General features: G+C 39.2%; 1 protein-coding gene across 2 annotated transcripts in view; it reads right to left on the reverse strand.

Moving 5' to 3' along the window:
* TDRD7 (tudor domain containing 7) overlaps positions 1 to 15,660 on the reverse strand; it is a 153,834-nt gene that overhangs the window by 33,694 nt on the left and 104,480 nt on the right. For both annotated transcript variants that reach the window (XM_036741502.1, XM_036741503.1), the window contains 2 exons: positions 7,225 to 7,359; positions 3,789 to 3,875 (listed from right to left, as the gene is read on the reverse strand). In XM_036741502.1, coding sequence (XP_036597397.1) covers positions 3,789 to 3,875; positions 7,225 to 7,359 — 222 coding nt within the window. The remainder of the gene's footprint in view (positions 1 to 3,788; positions 3,876 to 7,224; positions 7,360 to 15,660) is intronic.

Raw genomic sequence — 15,660 nt, forward strand, 5'->3', positions numbered from 1 at the left:
AGTTATACAAGTCTATCTGAAAATGCATATTTCAATAGAGTACTTGTGCATTTCCACAGCACACACTACAGAAGAGTTGTAGCGGTGGGGCGGAGCCAACATGGCGGCTGGAAAGCAGAGACATGGTTAAACTCTCCCCCAAATCCCTCCAAACACCTGTAAAAAATGGCTCTGAACAAATTCTTGAACTGAAGAACCCACAAAATAGCAGAGGGAAACAGGACTCCAGCCCAGGAGAGCCTGGATGGTCAGCAGGGTTTATTGCACAATGCTGGCAGCAGAGTGCATCCCAGTGTGGGCTGTGCCAGGATAGACCAGACCAGGAGTCAGCTGGCTGGAACAGGCCTTGAGTCCATGAATCAGTGAACTGTGGCAGTTACCAGACTTCTCAACCCACAAACACCAAACAGCAGGTTAGTGGGAAACTGTGGGACCGAAGAGAGAGCGGTCCAGCCACCAGCACTGGGGGTGGTGGAGGTGGTGCAGTGGTAGCAGGGCTGCTTCCACAAATCCAGCGTCAGCTTCTTCCCAACTCCCTGACTCACAAGGTGGGAGGAATCTAACAGCAGATCAGAGCAGGAGTGCAAGGAGCACTTTGTGGGCACAAAGACAGATTGTTGTACCCTGCTTGGATCTGAAATGAGGTCCTGGTTGATAGTTCTTAGGGGAGCAGGAGTGCTGCTGTGACAGAGCTGGGGTGATGGTGGAGTAGAAGTAGCTCTGAAAACAGCAGTGCTTGGACCCTAAAGCTTGGGACCATAAAGTACTCTCTACTCTACAAGCAGTCATACCCCAATGAAAAGCTCAAGGGTCAAGTAGTTGGCTGGGAACATGAACAGGCAGCGAAAACAGTCTCAGATTCAGACTCAAACTCTAGATTCCTTTTTTGGTGACAAAGAAGATCAAAACATGCAGCCAGAAGAAGTCAACAAAGTCAAAGAGTCTATATCGAAAGCCTCCAGGAAAAATATGAATTGGTCTCAGGCCATGGAAGAGCTCAAAAAGGATTTGGAAAAGTGAGTAAGAGAAGTAGAGGAAAAATTGCTAAGAGAAATGAGAGTGATGCAAGAAAACCATGAAAAACAAGTCAATGACTTGCTAAAGGAGACCCAAAAAAATATTGAAGAAAGTAACACCTTAAAGAATAGACTAACCCAAATGTCAAAAGAGCTCCAAAAAACCAATGAGGAGAAGAATACCTTGAAAGGCAGAATTAGCCAAATGGAAAAGGAGGTCCAAAAGACCACTGAAGAAAATACTACCTTAAAAATTAGATTGGAGCAAGTGGAAGCTAGTGACTTTATGAGAAATCAAGATATTATAAAATGGAACCAAAGGAATGAAAAAAGGGAAGACAATGTGAAATATCTCATTGGAAAAACCACTGACCTGGAAAATAGATCCAGGAGAGATCATTTAAGAATTATTGGAAGCCATGATTTAAAAAAGAGCCTGGATATCATCTTTCAAGAAATTATCAAGGAGAACTGCCCTGATATTCTACAGCCAGAGGGCAAAATAGAAATTGAAAGAATCTGCCGATTGCCTCTTGAAAAAGATCCCCAAAAGAAAACTCCTAGGAATATTGTTGCCAAATTCCACAGTTTCCAGGTCAAGGAGAAAATACTGCAAGCAGTCAGAAAGAAACAATCTGAATATTGTGGAAACACAATCAGGATAACACAAGATCTAGCAGCTTCTACATTAAGGGATCGAAGGGCTTGGACTATGATATTCCGGAGGTCAATAGAGCTAGGATTAAAACCAAGAATCACCTACCCAGCAAAACTGAGTATCATGCTCCAAGGCAAAATATGAACTTTCAATAAAATAGAGGACTTTCAAACTTTCTCAGTGAAAAGACCAGAGCTCAATAGAAAATGTGACTTTCAAATACAAGAATCAAGACAAGCATGAAAAAGTAAACAAGAAAGAGAAATCATAAGGGACTTACTAAAGTTGAACTGTTTTGTTTACATTCCTACATGGAAAGATGATGTATGTAATTCATGAGACCTTTCTCAGTATTAGGGTAGTTGAAGGGAATATACATATATATAGACAGAGGGCACAGGGTGAGTTGAATATGAAGAGGTGATATCTAAAAAATGAAATAAATGTTAGGGGTGAGAGAGGAATATATTGAGAGAGGGAGAAAGACAGAGAGAGAGAGAGAATGGGGTAAATTATCTCACATAAAAGTGGCAAGAAAAAGCAGTTCGTTGGAAGGGAAGAGGGGGCAGGTGAGGGGGAATAAGTGAATCTTGCTCTCATCAGATTCAACCTGAGGAAGGAATAACATACACACTCAATTGGGTATCCTGCTCAACAGCAAAGTAAGGGGAAGGGGATAAAAAAAGGGGGGATGATAGAAGGGAGGGCAGATAGGGGGAAGAGGTAATCAAAAGCAAACACTTTTGAAAAGGGGCAGGATCAAGGGAGAAAACCGAATAAAGAGAGACAGGATAGGATCAAAGGAAATATAGTTATCCTTTCACAACATGAGCATTGGAATGATACATGTGTGACCTATGTTGAATTGCTTGCCTTCCTAGAGAGGGTGGGTGGGAAGGGAAGAGGTGAGAGAATTTGGAACTCAAAGTTAAAAGCAGATGTTCAAAAAAAAGTTTTTCTATCCTTCATTCCTGCCCTAGGTCAGCTTCTGTGACTGTATATCTGGACACTACGAATAGCCTGAGCATGGTTTTCACTGAAATGAAGACTTTTCATAGGATCATAGATTTAGATCTGAAGGAACCTTCAAGATCAATTATCTAGCCCAACTCCCTCATTTTATAAATGAGTAAATATGCTCAGAGAAGTTAAATGACTTGTCTAACTGGAACCCAGCACCTAGAAATCAAAGTCAAGTATTCTTTTCCAGTATATCAAAGGCACTCTTTTGTAGTCCTTTGTCTAGAGATCTGCCATTCAGTATCTACACGTGTTTGTCTTTTTCTGTAAAGCCAAAGTTAAAAATAAAATTGAAGAAAGGAAGTTTTAGAGAAAGATATTTTAATCCTTCAGTATTTCACTTTGGTAACTCAGTTTAAAAAAGGCTGAAAACCTAAAATAGCTATTCTACATTAAATCAGGGAAGGAGAGAAACCCTAATTGGAAGCAAGACTGGAAGCAACAGAAAGGGAAGTGGGCTACTCTCTTTGGTGGTTCAGTTCTATGGTACATGTGATATGTTTACCAATAGCAATAATACTAAATAATGATAGCTAACATTTCTATAGCACTTAGTATGTGTTAGGCACTGTGCTAATATCATCTTATCTCATCCTAACAACATCTCTGGGAAGTAGGTGCTATTTTAAGACAAATGAAGTTTGAATGACTTCCCCAAGGTCATGGAGCAAGTGTCTGAGGCAGGATTTGAACTCAGGTCTTCCTGGTTCCAAGCTCAATGCCTTATTCACTGTGTCACATTATGGATTAATCAGGATTTTCTAGGCTGGCCTAAGATACTATTTACCATGAGTAGTACTGTTTTTATAGAGAAAAATGCTTCTAATTCCAAACAAGTGGTTTACTAATGAACTTTCAAAATATTTTAAGTTGAAGACTTCTTACAGATAACCATCGTACAAGATTTAGACTGTTGGTACATATTCATATTAAATAACAGTAATCATACCACACTCACCAATTTCATGAAATTAGACTAATTTCACCTTCACAGAAAAGCCAAATAGGATCTAATTTACCTAAAACATTTGTTATTCTGAATAAACTCAAACTCGATCAAAGAGAATCTAGCAAATAAAACAACCTAATTTTACCTCCACCCGGGACCATTTTCCTTTGCAATGAAACAAGCAGATTTTCCCACAGAAAGGTAATGAAACAAAGTATTCAGATGTCATGTTCTGTAAAACAAAATAGCACAATTTCATTTTACTCCCAATAAAAATCTGACTACCACAGCATCAGCAAACAATAAGTGACTGTAATATCAGCATCTTATAACATAATCAGACTTGCTGCTTTAATATAAACCCTTCTCTTTTGTGGAAGGTATTGTACTAGGATCAGAGACGGGGAACCTGTGGCCTTCTAGGTTTTTGGGTGTAGCCTTTCGACTGAGTTTTACCAAACAAATCCTTTTATTAAGGGGATTTGTTCTGTGAAGTTTGGATTCAAAAGGCTGCACTTGAGGACCCAGAGGGCCACACACGTGGCCTCGAGGCCGCAGGTTCTCCAACCCTGTGCTAGATGTGTCAAAAGTGCAAGGAATGGCTGTGCTTCTAAGTACTGCCAAGTGGATGGTCTTGACGGAACAATGTGCTGATTATGATATATTAATAAAAACTAGCATTTGCATAGTGCTATATGGCTTGCAAAGTTTTAAAGTCATCCTCACAACAATCCTGGGAAGCAGGTGCTACTATTATCTCCATCTTCACAGGAGGACACTGAACCACAGAAAGGTTAAGTGACTGGCCAGAGTCATACCTCTATGATAAATGTCTGAGGCAGGATCTGAACTCAGGGCTTCCTGACTCCTGGATTAGCACTCTACCCACTGCTCCACATTGCTGCCTCTTTATAATTTTAAATTTAAAATTCTACACTTGAGTTAAAAAAAAAAAACTTCACAAGTATAAGAGACAGGAACTGTTGCTAAAAAGGTGAATGTGAAAAAGATCTGGGATTTCAGTGAACTGCAAACTCGAAGTTAAAATGATTTTGGGTTGCATTATTGTAAGCACTGTATAAAAAATGATAGGAGTTACAGTACACATTTATTTATGTTCTACTTATATGCCAGGAACCATGCTAGTCCTGTTGTACTCTGTTCCGATAAGACAATATCTGGAGTAGAGGCATTATATTTGATTCCAGGTGTGGCATTTAAGAAAAATGTTGACAAGCAGGGGTTTTCCACCTAAGATTCACAGAACCCGAAGGAGTTGTACTGGGGATCCTTGAAGGGTTTGGCCTTTGTTTCCTTTGATCAATTCAGTGTCTTTGATTGAGTCTTACTAGGCGCTAAACCCCAGGCCCAAACCCCTATTAGGTGCTAAGCCTATGTGGGTGTGAATTGGTAACTAAGGTGGGGCTCCAGGTGGGGCCAACGAAGGGAGGTGCTAACACCAGAGCCAATCATAGAAGCCTAAGTTCTGGTTGCTCAGATGATGTTTGATGATGTCTGAAACTGCATAAAAAGGGAAGAAGACAGAGCTATTTGCTTAGGGCTCTCACTCTTGGAGGCATGGCACGCTGATATGGAGACTCCGGGCAGCTGTAGCTAAGAGCCCTCCAGCTGTAAACCCAGAAGTTGGTAACTATGGTATTGGTAACTATTGGTATATGGTATCACACAAGGTCTGTCTGTTGATGTTTGTAATGTGTTTGGATTTGCTCTGAAGTTCAGGGTGCTGGTTTTTCCCCCTGAACTAAGTGAATGATACTGTTAACCCCTTAATGTTGCTCTTCTTGGTAAAGCAGATCAACCTGCGCTTGCAGCATTCTGTGAGTGGGTTGTTGCTGGTTTTACACACCCACAGCAGCTGCTAGCCAGATTGCTGACACAGGAGTCTATGGGTATATTTCAGGAAAGCCTTAGAATTTAGAAGGGAAAAAATTTACAACTTTATTTTTACTAACCTTTGCAGTCCTATGTATTTTATGTATTTAAAAACATTATTCTGAAATGGGGTCCACAGGCTTCTTCAGACTGCCAAATGGGGTCCATGGCACTAAAAAAGGCTAAGAAGTCCCTAAACCAGAAAACTTTTAGAAGTTAGTTAGGATGTTAAGAAGATCAGAAGCCATACTATTTGTGGTAGGGACCAGGAATGTTTGGCTGGAAGAGAAAAGACCTGGGTGGGCTATGCTACTTGTCTTCAAATATATGAAAAGCTGGCATAAGACATAAAGTTTAGACTTATTCTATCTGGTCCCAGAATCCAAGTCAATGTGAAAGTTATAGAAAGCCAGATTTAGAGTTGTTCCCAATATGAACAGTCTTCAAGCTGAAGCTGGATGCCCATCTGTCAAGGGCATTATACAGAGACTCAGGTTTTGTGTCTGGCTTGGACTAGAATGGCTTCTGATCTCCCAACATTGAGAGTATATGTGATAGTTAAACACTTTCATTACATGGTAGCAGTCTGTACACTGACACATATTACCATAAAATGTATGTCTGCTTAAACACCTGAGATTTTTTGGGAAACAGAGAAAATGTTGGAATCCTTTTCTATTACTTAAAATTAGAGACAAACTACACTGCTCTTTTTACTGCTCTGATCCATTTGACAAAGAACATGGAAACTCAACTCCAAAACAATTACTTCAAGGTAACTAAATAACTTGGTGTTATTAAATATGCCTTAACCACATATAAACAGTTCTCTTAATGTTGAAAGTAATAAAATCACAGGATGGACTTCATCTTACAATTTTAAATTCAAGTCCAAGTACTGGATTTATCTGTTATTCGGAAAGTCAAGTATTTAGAGTATATCTTTGAAGTGCAACAAAAGTTTAAAAAACAGACCCAACATGCAAAAATTGAGAAAAACACTTTGTAAGCCTTAAAGTGCTATGTAAAAGTGTGCTGTTACTTATATTACTATTACAACTATTACTTGGAAAGTCACATTCTGACTCGTGTCTACATGTTGAAGAAATTAGGAATTCAGATAACATATGTAAGTTAAGGGAGTTGCAAACCTTGAATGTGCTATAATATTAGTTATTATCATTACAAAGAAATGCAAACACTAATTTAGACACAGTGTTGTAATAATGGGAGCATGAGCCTGCGCTTTGATCTGCAGGAGTACTATACCCAATAGAGTTGCACAGTCTTGGAGGCCTCAAAGGAGCTTGGAAAACTATATCAAAAGAAAAGTTTCAGAGGATGGGCTTTTATATTACTATGGTCGAGTCTTCCCTATTCTTGTTGGACAGATGACTAGTAGGGTTCATTTGCCAGTGCCAAGAAGTTGCATCCTTGGGTCATCAACATCCCTACCACCCAACACAGAGGCCTCCACAAAACAGACAATAAATGCTTGGTGATTAACTGATAACTATAACTTGTTGAGATTAACTGGTAACTATGACTGCTTCATAAATTCTGTATCTCCAAATGAAACTTATAGAGAATTTAGTGAAAAACTACACACAATTGTAACTTTGGAATCAAAATTCAAGAATCAAAAATTCAAGATTTTAATGGCATATCAACTTTGTACTGACACTCACCTTACAATGGAAATAGTCTTCTAACTTATGTAAAATGTCATTGAGTTTGGACAGACCCTTACAAGGCACCTGGCAGTACAGAGTTCCATCAGAACAAATATTGGTCACTTTCACACTTGTATACATGGCATCAGCCTGTAAGAAACAACAACAAGCCTTAAATATTTTAATATTAAATAACTTTAATATGTCATCTATTTAATATATACCAATTTGTACAAGCCAAGCATTCTAAAAGATGTGCCTTCATTTTTCTTTTTCTTCTTTTAATCTTATTAAAAATTTTAGACAAATATATAAGAAAAGAAAAAGAAACACATTATAAACAAATATTAAAACAAATTAAAATAAGAAAAAAAACATGTCATGTGCACAGCAGAACGTAAGAGAGGATTCAAAATATATAGCAATAAATTTTCATTTCAAGAAAGCCTATATATTAAATACTATGCGTTGTGTTGAGCTGTCCACCTTTTCTTTGCTTCCTTGTAGGTTTCTTTTGTTCTCTGATTTTCACTTTGTTCTTTTTTCCACTTCTCCCCACCTCCCCCCTGCCCCCGCCACCTCAGCCCAGAAGGCTACAAATAAGTGCAGATACATTTATATAGAGATATATACATACACATGTACATTATACTTTCCCTAGCAGATTCTACTCCTAATCTTTGTTTTTTGTTTGTGCCTATCTCTTATTTCCTAACCTTCCTCTACTTTACTTCTACCTGCTATCTTGCCCTCCTATTACTTAACCTACCCCCCCCACCAAGGATCTTCCCTTTCCCATAAATCTAAACACCTTTTTATATACCCCTCTGACCTATTCCCTCAATTTCCCCTCTAACAGTTCCTCACTTATCCTCTCCTCCTTCCCTTTTCCCTTAGTGTTTTATTTCTTTCTAAATTTAGAAGGCTTTTACACTCTTCTAGATGTATATGTATTATTCCGTCTTGAATCTATTCCAGATGAAAGTAGGTTTCCAGAAACAAAAGCCCTCTTCCCTCATCTAATTCCTCTGTGGTGGTTCTACCTCTCACAACTCATTTGTATAAGATAATTACTCTTTTTAGTTATTCCTGAATAGTTTTACTTTGCAAAATAATATGCTGTTCAGGTCTACCCAATTTTTCTTATGAATTACCCAATTACTAATAACGATCTTAGACAACATTTTACATTTTGCATACATAAAAGGTAAACAGTTTGTCCTTACTGAGTTCCTTATAATTGGTCTTTGGTATATCTTATGTTTCTCATGGCTCTTGTACATCAAATCTGCTATTAAGTTTGATTTTTTTTTTTAAATGAAGTCCTGCAAGTCTGGCAATTCATTAAATGTCCATCTTTTTTATTCAGAATTACCCTTAGCTTTGCTGGGTATGCAATTTTCAGCTGGAAGCCCAGTTCTTTTGCTCTTTGATATATAGTGTTTCAAGACCTGTGATCTTTTAATGTCACCACTGCTAGGCCTTGTGTGATTCTAACTGTGGCACTGCCATATGTAAATTGTTTCTTTTTTCTTGTTGCTTGTAATATTTTATCCTTGAGCTGGGGGTTTTGGAATTTGACTATAATATTCCTGTGGGTTTTCCTTGCAGAATCTCTTACAGGTGGTGATTGGTGGATTTTTTTTTTCTATTTCTACTTTTCCCTTTTGTTCTAATGCTTCATGACAATTTTCTTTATTTCTTATATTATTGTATCAAGATACTTTTTTTTTTTTGATCATAGCGTTCGGGCAGTCCTATTATGCTTATGTTTTCTCTCTCTGTTCTCGAAATCAGTGGTTTTTAAAAAAAATTTATCATTTTTATTTAATATTTTAGTTTTCAACACTGATGTCTACAAGATTTTGAGTTACAAATTTCTCCCCATTTCCAACCTCCCCCCCATTCCAAGATGGCATATATTCTGATTGCTTCATTCCCCAATCAACGTTCCCTTCTGTCACTCTACCTTCCCCCCCCCCATCTCCTATTCCCCTTACTTTCTTGTAGGGCAGGATAGATTTCTGTGCCCCATTCCCTATATATCTTGTTTCCCAGCAGAATGCAAAACAACTTTTTTTTGAACATCTGCTTTTAAAACTTTGAGTTCCAAATTCTTTCCCCTCTTCCCTTCCCACCCGCCCTCTCTAGGAGGGCAAGCAATTCAACATAGGTCACACATGTATCATTATGTACAACCCTTCCACAATGCTCATGTTGTGAAAGGATAACTATATTTTCTTTGATCCTATCCTGTCTCTCTTTATTCAGTTTTCTCCTTTGACGCTGTCCCTTTTCAAAAGTGTTTGCTTTTGATTACCACCTCCCCCATCTGCCCTCCCTTCTATCATCCCCCCTTTTTTATCCCCTTCCCTTTACTTTCCTGTGGAGTAGGATACCCAGCTGAGTGCGTATGTTATTCCTTCCTCAAGTCAAATCTGATGAAAGCAAGGTTCACTCATTCCCCCTCTTCCTTCCAACAGAACTGCTTTTTCTTGCCACTTTTATGTGAGATAATTTACCTCATTATATTTCTCCCTTTCTCCCTCTCTCAGTATATTCCTCTCTCACCCCTTAAATTTATTTCATTTTTTTATATATCATCCCTTCGTATTCAACTCACCCTGTATCCCTGTCTATATATATATATGCATATTCCCTTCAACTACCCTAATACTGAGAAAGGTCTCATGAATTACACACATCATCTTTCCATGTAGGAATGTAAACAAAACAGTTCAACTTTAGTAAGTCCCTTATGAATTCTCTTTCTTGTTTACTTTTTCATGCTTGTCTTGATTCTTGTATTTGAAAGTCACATTTTCTATTCAACTCTGGTCTTTTCATTGAGAAAGCTTGAAAGTCCTCTATTTTATTGAAAATTCATATTTTGCCTTGGAGCATGATACTCAGTTTTGCTGGGTAGGTGATTCTTGGTTTTAATCCTAGTTCCATTGACCTCCGGAATATCATAGTCCAAGCCCTTCGATCCCCTAATGTAGAAGCTGCTAGATCTTGTGTTATTCTGATTGGGTTTCCACAATATTCAAATTGTTTCTTTCTGGCTGCTTGCAGTATTTTCTCCTTGACCTGGAAACTGTGGAATTTGGCAACAATATTCCTAGGAGTTTTCTTTTTGGGATCTTTTTCAGGAGGCAATCAGTGGATTCTTTCAATTTCTATTTTACCCTCTGGCTCTAGAATATCAGGGCAGTTCTTGATAATTTCTTGAAAGATGATGTCTAGGTTCCTTTTTTGATCAATGGCTTTCAGGTAGTTCAATACTTTAAAAATTATTTCTCCTGGATCATTTCCCAGGTCAATGGTTTTTCAGTGAGATATTTGACATTGTCTTCCATTTTTTCATTCCTTTGGTTCCGTTTTATAATATCTTGATTTCTCATAAAGTCATTAGCTTCCACTTGCTCTAATCTAATTTTTAAGGTGGTATTTTCTTCAGTGGTCTTTTGGACCTCCTTTTCTATTTGGCTAATTCTGCCTTTCAAGGTATTCTTCTCCTCATTGGTTTTTTGGAGCTCTTTTGACATTTGGGTTAGTCTATTCTTTAAGGTGTTACTTTCTTCAGTATTTTTTGGGGTCTCCTTTAGCAAGTCATTGACTTGTTTTTCATGGTTTTCTTGCATCACTCTCATTTCTCTTCGCAATTTTTCCTCTACTTCTCTTACTCGCTTTTCCAAATCCTTTTTGAGCTCTTCCATGGCCTGAGACCAATTGTAGCCAGAATGGACTTTGTTTTCTTTGAATGACTCAGCTCGCCTCGTTGAGCTTCCCTGGACGCTGGGGCTTGCTCTTCCGGGGCAGGACCAGAGCTTCCTGTGTGATGAGTCGTGGCGCTGGCTGAGGGGAGGTGTGTTAACGTGGCCTACGCTGGGGGAGGGGCCAAGTCAAGAACCAATCGGCCCTGGTCGTTCAGGCGGCGCTTGATGATGTCAAAAACTCTATAAGAGGGGAGAGGACAGCTTGAAGATCCTCCTTTCCTTTTCCGGTTGGAGCCAGAGACACCTACAGCCGAAGCTGAGTTGCCGGTAGCAGAGCTGACTAGAGGCTAGTGGGTAATCTTCTTACCGTAGAGGGGAAGCATGTATACGATTTTGCCTTATACCATCTCGCTTCTCTGTGGCCTTCTGATTACCCTTGTGAGGCGGACTTATTGGGCCTGGAAGCTTTTGATGAAAATATCAAAATGGGGACGCTGGTTTGTGGGCTTGTTATTGTGGAGTGTAAATACATGCTTTAGTTCTCCTGCCTTCTGCCTAGAGAATTCCTTATATCCTGCGGTTCTGGACCTTTTAGGCACATATGAGATTCTCTTTGAAATCATAAATTCTGCCTTCCTAATATACCAATTCATATTTTTCCTGGAGGCTTTCGATATAGGCTCTTTGACTTTGTTGACTTCTTCTGGCTGTATATTTTGATCTTCTTTGTCACAAAAGAAAGATTCCAAAGTCTGAGTCTGAATCTGAGACTGTTTTCATTGCCTGTTCATGTTCCCAGCCAACTACTCAACCTTTGAGCTTTTCATTGGGGTATGACTGCTTGTAGAGTAGAGAGTACTTTACGGTCCCAAGCTTTAGGGTCCAAGCACTGCTGTTTTCAGAGCTACTTCTACTCCACCATCACCCCAGCTCTGTCACAGCAGCACTCCTGCTCCCCTAAGAACTATCAACCAGGACCTCAATTCAGATCCAAGCAGGGTACAACAAGAGAATCTGCCTTTGTGCCCACAAAGTGTTCCTTGCACTCCTGCTCTGATCTGCTGTTAGATTCCTCCCACCATGTTAGCCAGGAACTCGGGAAGCAGCTGACGCTGGCATTTTGCAGGCAGCCTCAGGAGTTTCCTGGTGCTGCCACCGCTACCGCTGCACCACCTCTGCCACCCCCAGGGCTGGTGGCTGGACCGCTCTCACCTTGATCCCACAGTTTCCCACTAACCTGCTCTTGGCATTTGTGGGTTGAGAAGTCTGGTAACTGTCACAGCTCACTGATTCATGACCCTAAGGCCTGTTCCAGCCAGCTGACTCCCTGTCTGGTCTGTCCTGGCACAGCCCCCGGCTGGGCTGCACTCTACTCCCAGCACCTTGCGATAGACCCTACCCGGCAACCATCCAGGCTCTCCCGGGCTGGAGACCTGTTTCCCTCTGCTATTTCGTGGGTTCACCAGCTCTAGAATTTCTTCAGAGCCATTTTTTACAGGTGTTTGGAGGGATTTGGGGGAGATTTTAAGCAAGTCCCTGCTTTCCAGCCTCCTTCTTGGCTCAGCCTTATCAGTTGTTTTTCTTATGAGATATTTCACATTCTCTTTTTTTTCATTTTTTTATATTTTATTTTATTATTTCTTGATCTCTTATAACTTCCCTGGCTTCCCTTTGCCCAATTCTGATTTTCAAGGAGTTGTTTTCCTCCTTAGGATTTTGGATCTCCTTTTCTAATTGGTTGATGTTCCTTTCATAATTTCTTGTTGTTGTTGGATTGTTGGGGGTTTTTTATGAATTCTTTTTGGGCAGGCAATCTTTTGAAATTACAGAGGGTTTCTTTGCTTCAATATTCTCCTCTGAAGATGAACCCTGGTATTCTCTAGTCCCATAGTAATTCTCTATAGTTGGATTCTTCATCCTTTGCCTGTGCATTTTTTTTTTTGTAATTGCTTAGTTTTTGTAATTATCTGTAGTACTGGGGCATGGGGGATGGTGCCTCTGGCCAGTTCTCCTCTCTGGCCTGAACTGAAACCAAGACCTCCAGCGTTCTGTAAGTGCCACAGCCAGTGATGTCCCTGCCCTACTGCTTTGGTACTCACTGGGCATGTGCTGGTTCCTTCTTGCCCCTGCCAAGTCTCTGCAGCACAGCTGGGTCTGTTGTTCCTTGTCAGAAGAGGTTCCCTCCATCTTCCCCAGCTCAGATGCCCAACTCCCCTCACTGTCCCAGGGGTAAAAGTTTCTGTGGCTGGGGCTGAGGCATCCTCCCAACCTACCTAAACCCAGGGCTTGCCTCTTGTTAAGCAGTGCTAGTTCTGGAGGTGTTTACTCTTTATAGGGACAAACATCTTCTTGGGATTTTTCTTCAGATCTCCAATTATACCAGGAAGATCCCTGTTCTGCCCCTACTCTTACTTATTTTTAGTGCTCTATGTTCCCCCGAGATGCTGTTTTTGCTCTTTTGTGAGGGAAAATCTTGATAGCTTGGAATTTTCTGACCCACTCTGCCATCTTCCCAGAATCCTCTTGCCCTCATTTTCCTCTGGTTATTCCAGAGACTATTATTTGTTTTTGTTTCCTTTTTCTTCTTCCATTTTCCTTCCAGAAGAGGTTGATACTATAATTTAGTTCTTTTAAGTTTTGAAACTTTTCAGATGAATTAACAGACTAAAAGAGTAAAATATTTAACTTATACTCTTTGTATTTCAACAGACCTGTGACCTTAGTGATGTGGATATTCCCTCTAACACTAGAGATCGGAATCTATCCACATATTTCAATTCTGTACAAGTTGCATCCACGTCTTCCCATATATCTTCCATAAAGAATTCAAAATGCTGATGACCATTAATAACATCTGGGTGTCTGCTTCTTGCTACGTGACTGGCACAACTCTTTTTTCAATTATCTATTTCCTGGATATTTTGCACCACTTCTTGCACTCAAGTCATCACTGGTGATACGCTAATGGTCTTTTAACACCTTCATTGCCTTTTGGGTCACCTGCAATTCTGATTCATGGTGTTCCGTGACCTCAAGCCATACTAGCATCACTGGAAGAATATCAGTGTTTGGGAGGAAAAAAAGTTGACTTTCTGTTTCAAGGAACCGTCTAAGCTTACTGAAAGTATTATGCACTTTACAAAAGGAAGCTGATTCTCTTCTTATTCAATTTTTTGGCCCAAATCACTGTGCGCACGCAAAATCTGTCCAAGACAGATGTATTGATAGATTAACTTAATGGGCTGTCCATCTAGGTTCATTTCTATCTGGACAATCAATGTTCTTTATGAACTCTTTTAAGAGACTGTAAAGGTGAAGGAAATTTATAGTGGTGTTGGTCTTGATTTAATTAATTTAATACCATATAACAATAACTGCAACAATAGCATTTATATCGCACTTTCCAGTTTACAAAGCACTTTTACAAATATTATCTTATTTCATCGTTACCAAAAACTTGGGATGTCGGTGCTATCATTATTTACATTTCATACACTTAATGAGACTCAGGTTAAATGACCTGCCCAGGGTCATGAGAACTCCAGTCTTCCTGATACTGCCCACTGTACTAACTAGCTGACAACAAATGGAATCATCTAGAGAAGCTGACATTCATAAAAATTTACAAGAATTCCCTTTTCCATTAGTATTCTACACTGGACATCTGCCCTAACAGTGGCTAACACTTTTGGTGAGCACTTTTCTCCATTTCACGTTTCACATTTCATTTGAAATTGATAAAGGGTTATTGAACAAAATTTTCCCCTTTGTTCCATCTTTTTTTCATTTCATTTCATTCTTATTACTATTAATAAAAATCTTTTTTCTTTCCTTTTTGGTTTATTTTGTTCTCATTTTGGAGTGGAAAAGAAACTCCTGAAGGTTGCATCTTTTTTGGTAAGATTCAAAGGCTTCATTTGCTATAATAACAACTACTCACACATAGAGTGTCTTAAAGTTTGAAAAATAATGTGTATATATAAATATATATACACACACACACACACAAAAGAATATATACATATATCACACATATGCCTCTCTATCTCTAATTTTATATATATATATATGTATATATACAAATATACATACACATACATACATATATGTAATCTCATTTGATCCTCAAAACCACCTCATAAGAGAGGATAGCATTATCTCCATTTTACAGATGAGGGAAATGAAGCTGAGGTTAAATGACTTGCCCTGGATTCAGAAAGCTAGTAAGTGTTTGAGAGGGAATTTGAACCCTGAACTTTCTGAGTCTAAGACCAGCAGTCTGCCCACCATGCCACAAAAGTCAAATATGTTTTTTATAGTTGATGAACAATAAACACGATAGGAACTCAATGTGTTCACTGCACCTTTCAATCACATGATTCTGAAGACGTGATCCCCATGTGGTTTGCACAAGACCACTCGTTCCCTTCTCAGTTTAATCCTTCTAGAATACCTTGTACGTGTGAAATTGTTCTCATGCTTCAGAGATGAGAGAGGAGGTATACATGGGGGGTAGTTATTGATGCTCCTATAATCACCTTTTTGGTGGTGATATCGTGTGTTTTTTCAGTTGTTTATCTTCCCGTTTCAGATCTCTTGAGATCAATGGTGTCACTTCAGAACGTATTTCTTTATGTCTATGTCTGTATCTATAGGTACATATATAAGCTATCTAAGTTCCTCTGCACACACGCTATATTTGGTCTGGTCTAGCTATTCTTCTAATTTTCAT

The sequence above is a fragment of the Trichosurus vulpecula genome, chromosome 1 (assembly GCF_011100635.1).
Source record: "Trichosurus vulpecula isolate mTriVul1 chromosome 1, mTriVul1.pri, whole genome shotgun sequence".
In the NCBI taxonomy this organism is placed as follows: domain Eukaryota; kingdom Metazoa; phylum Chordata; class Mammalia; order Diprotodontia; family Phalangeridae; genus Trichosurus; species Trichosurus vulpecula.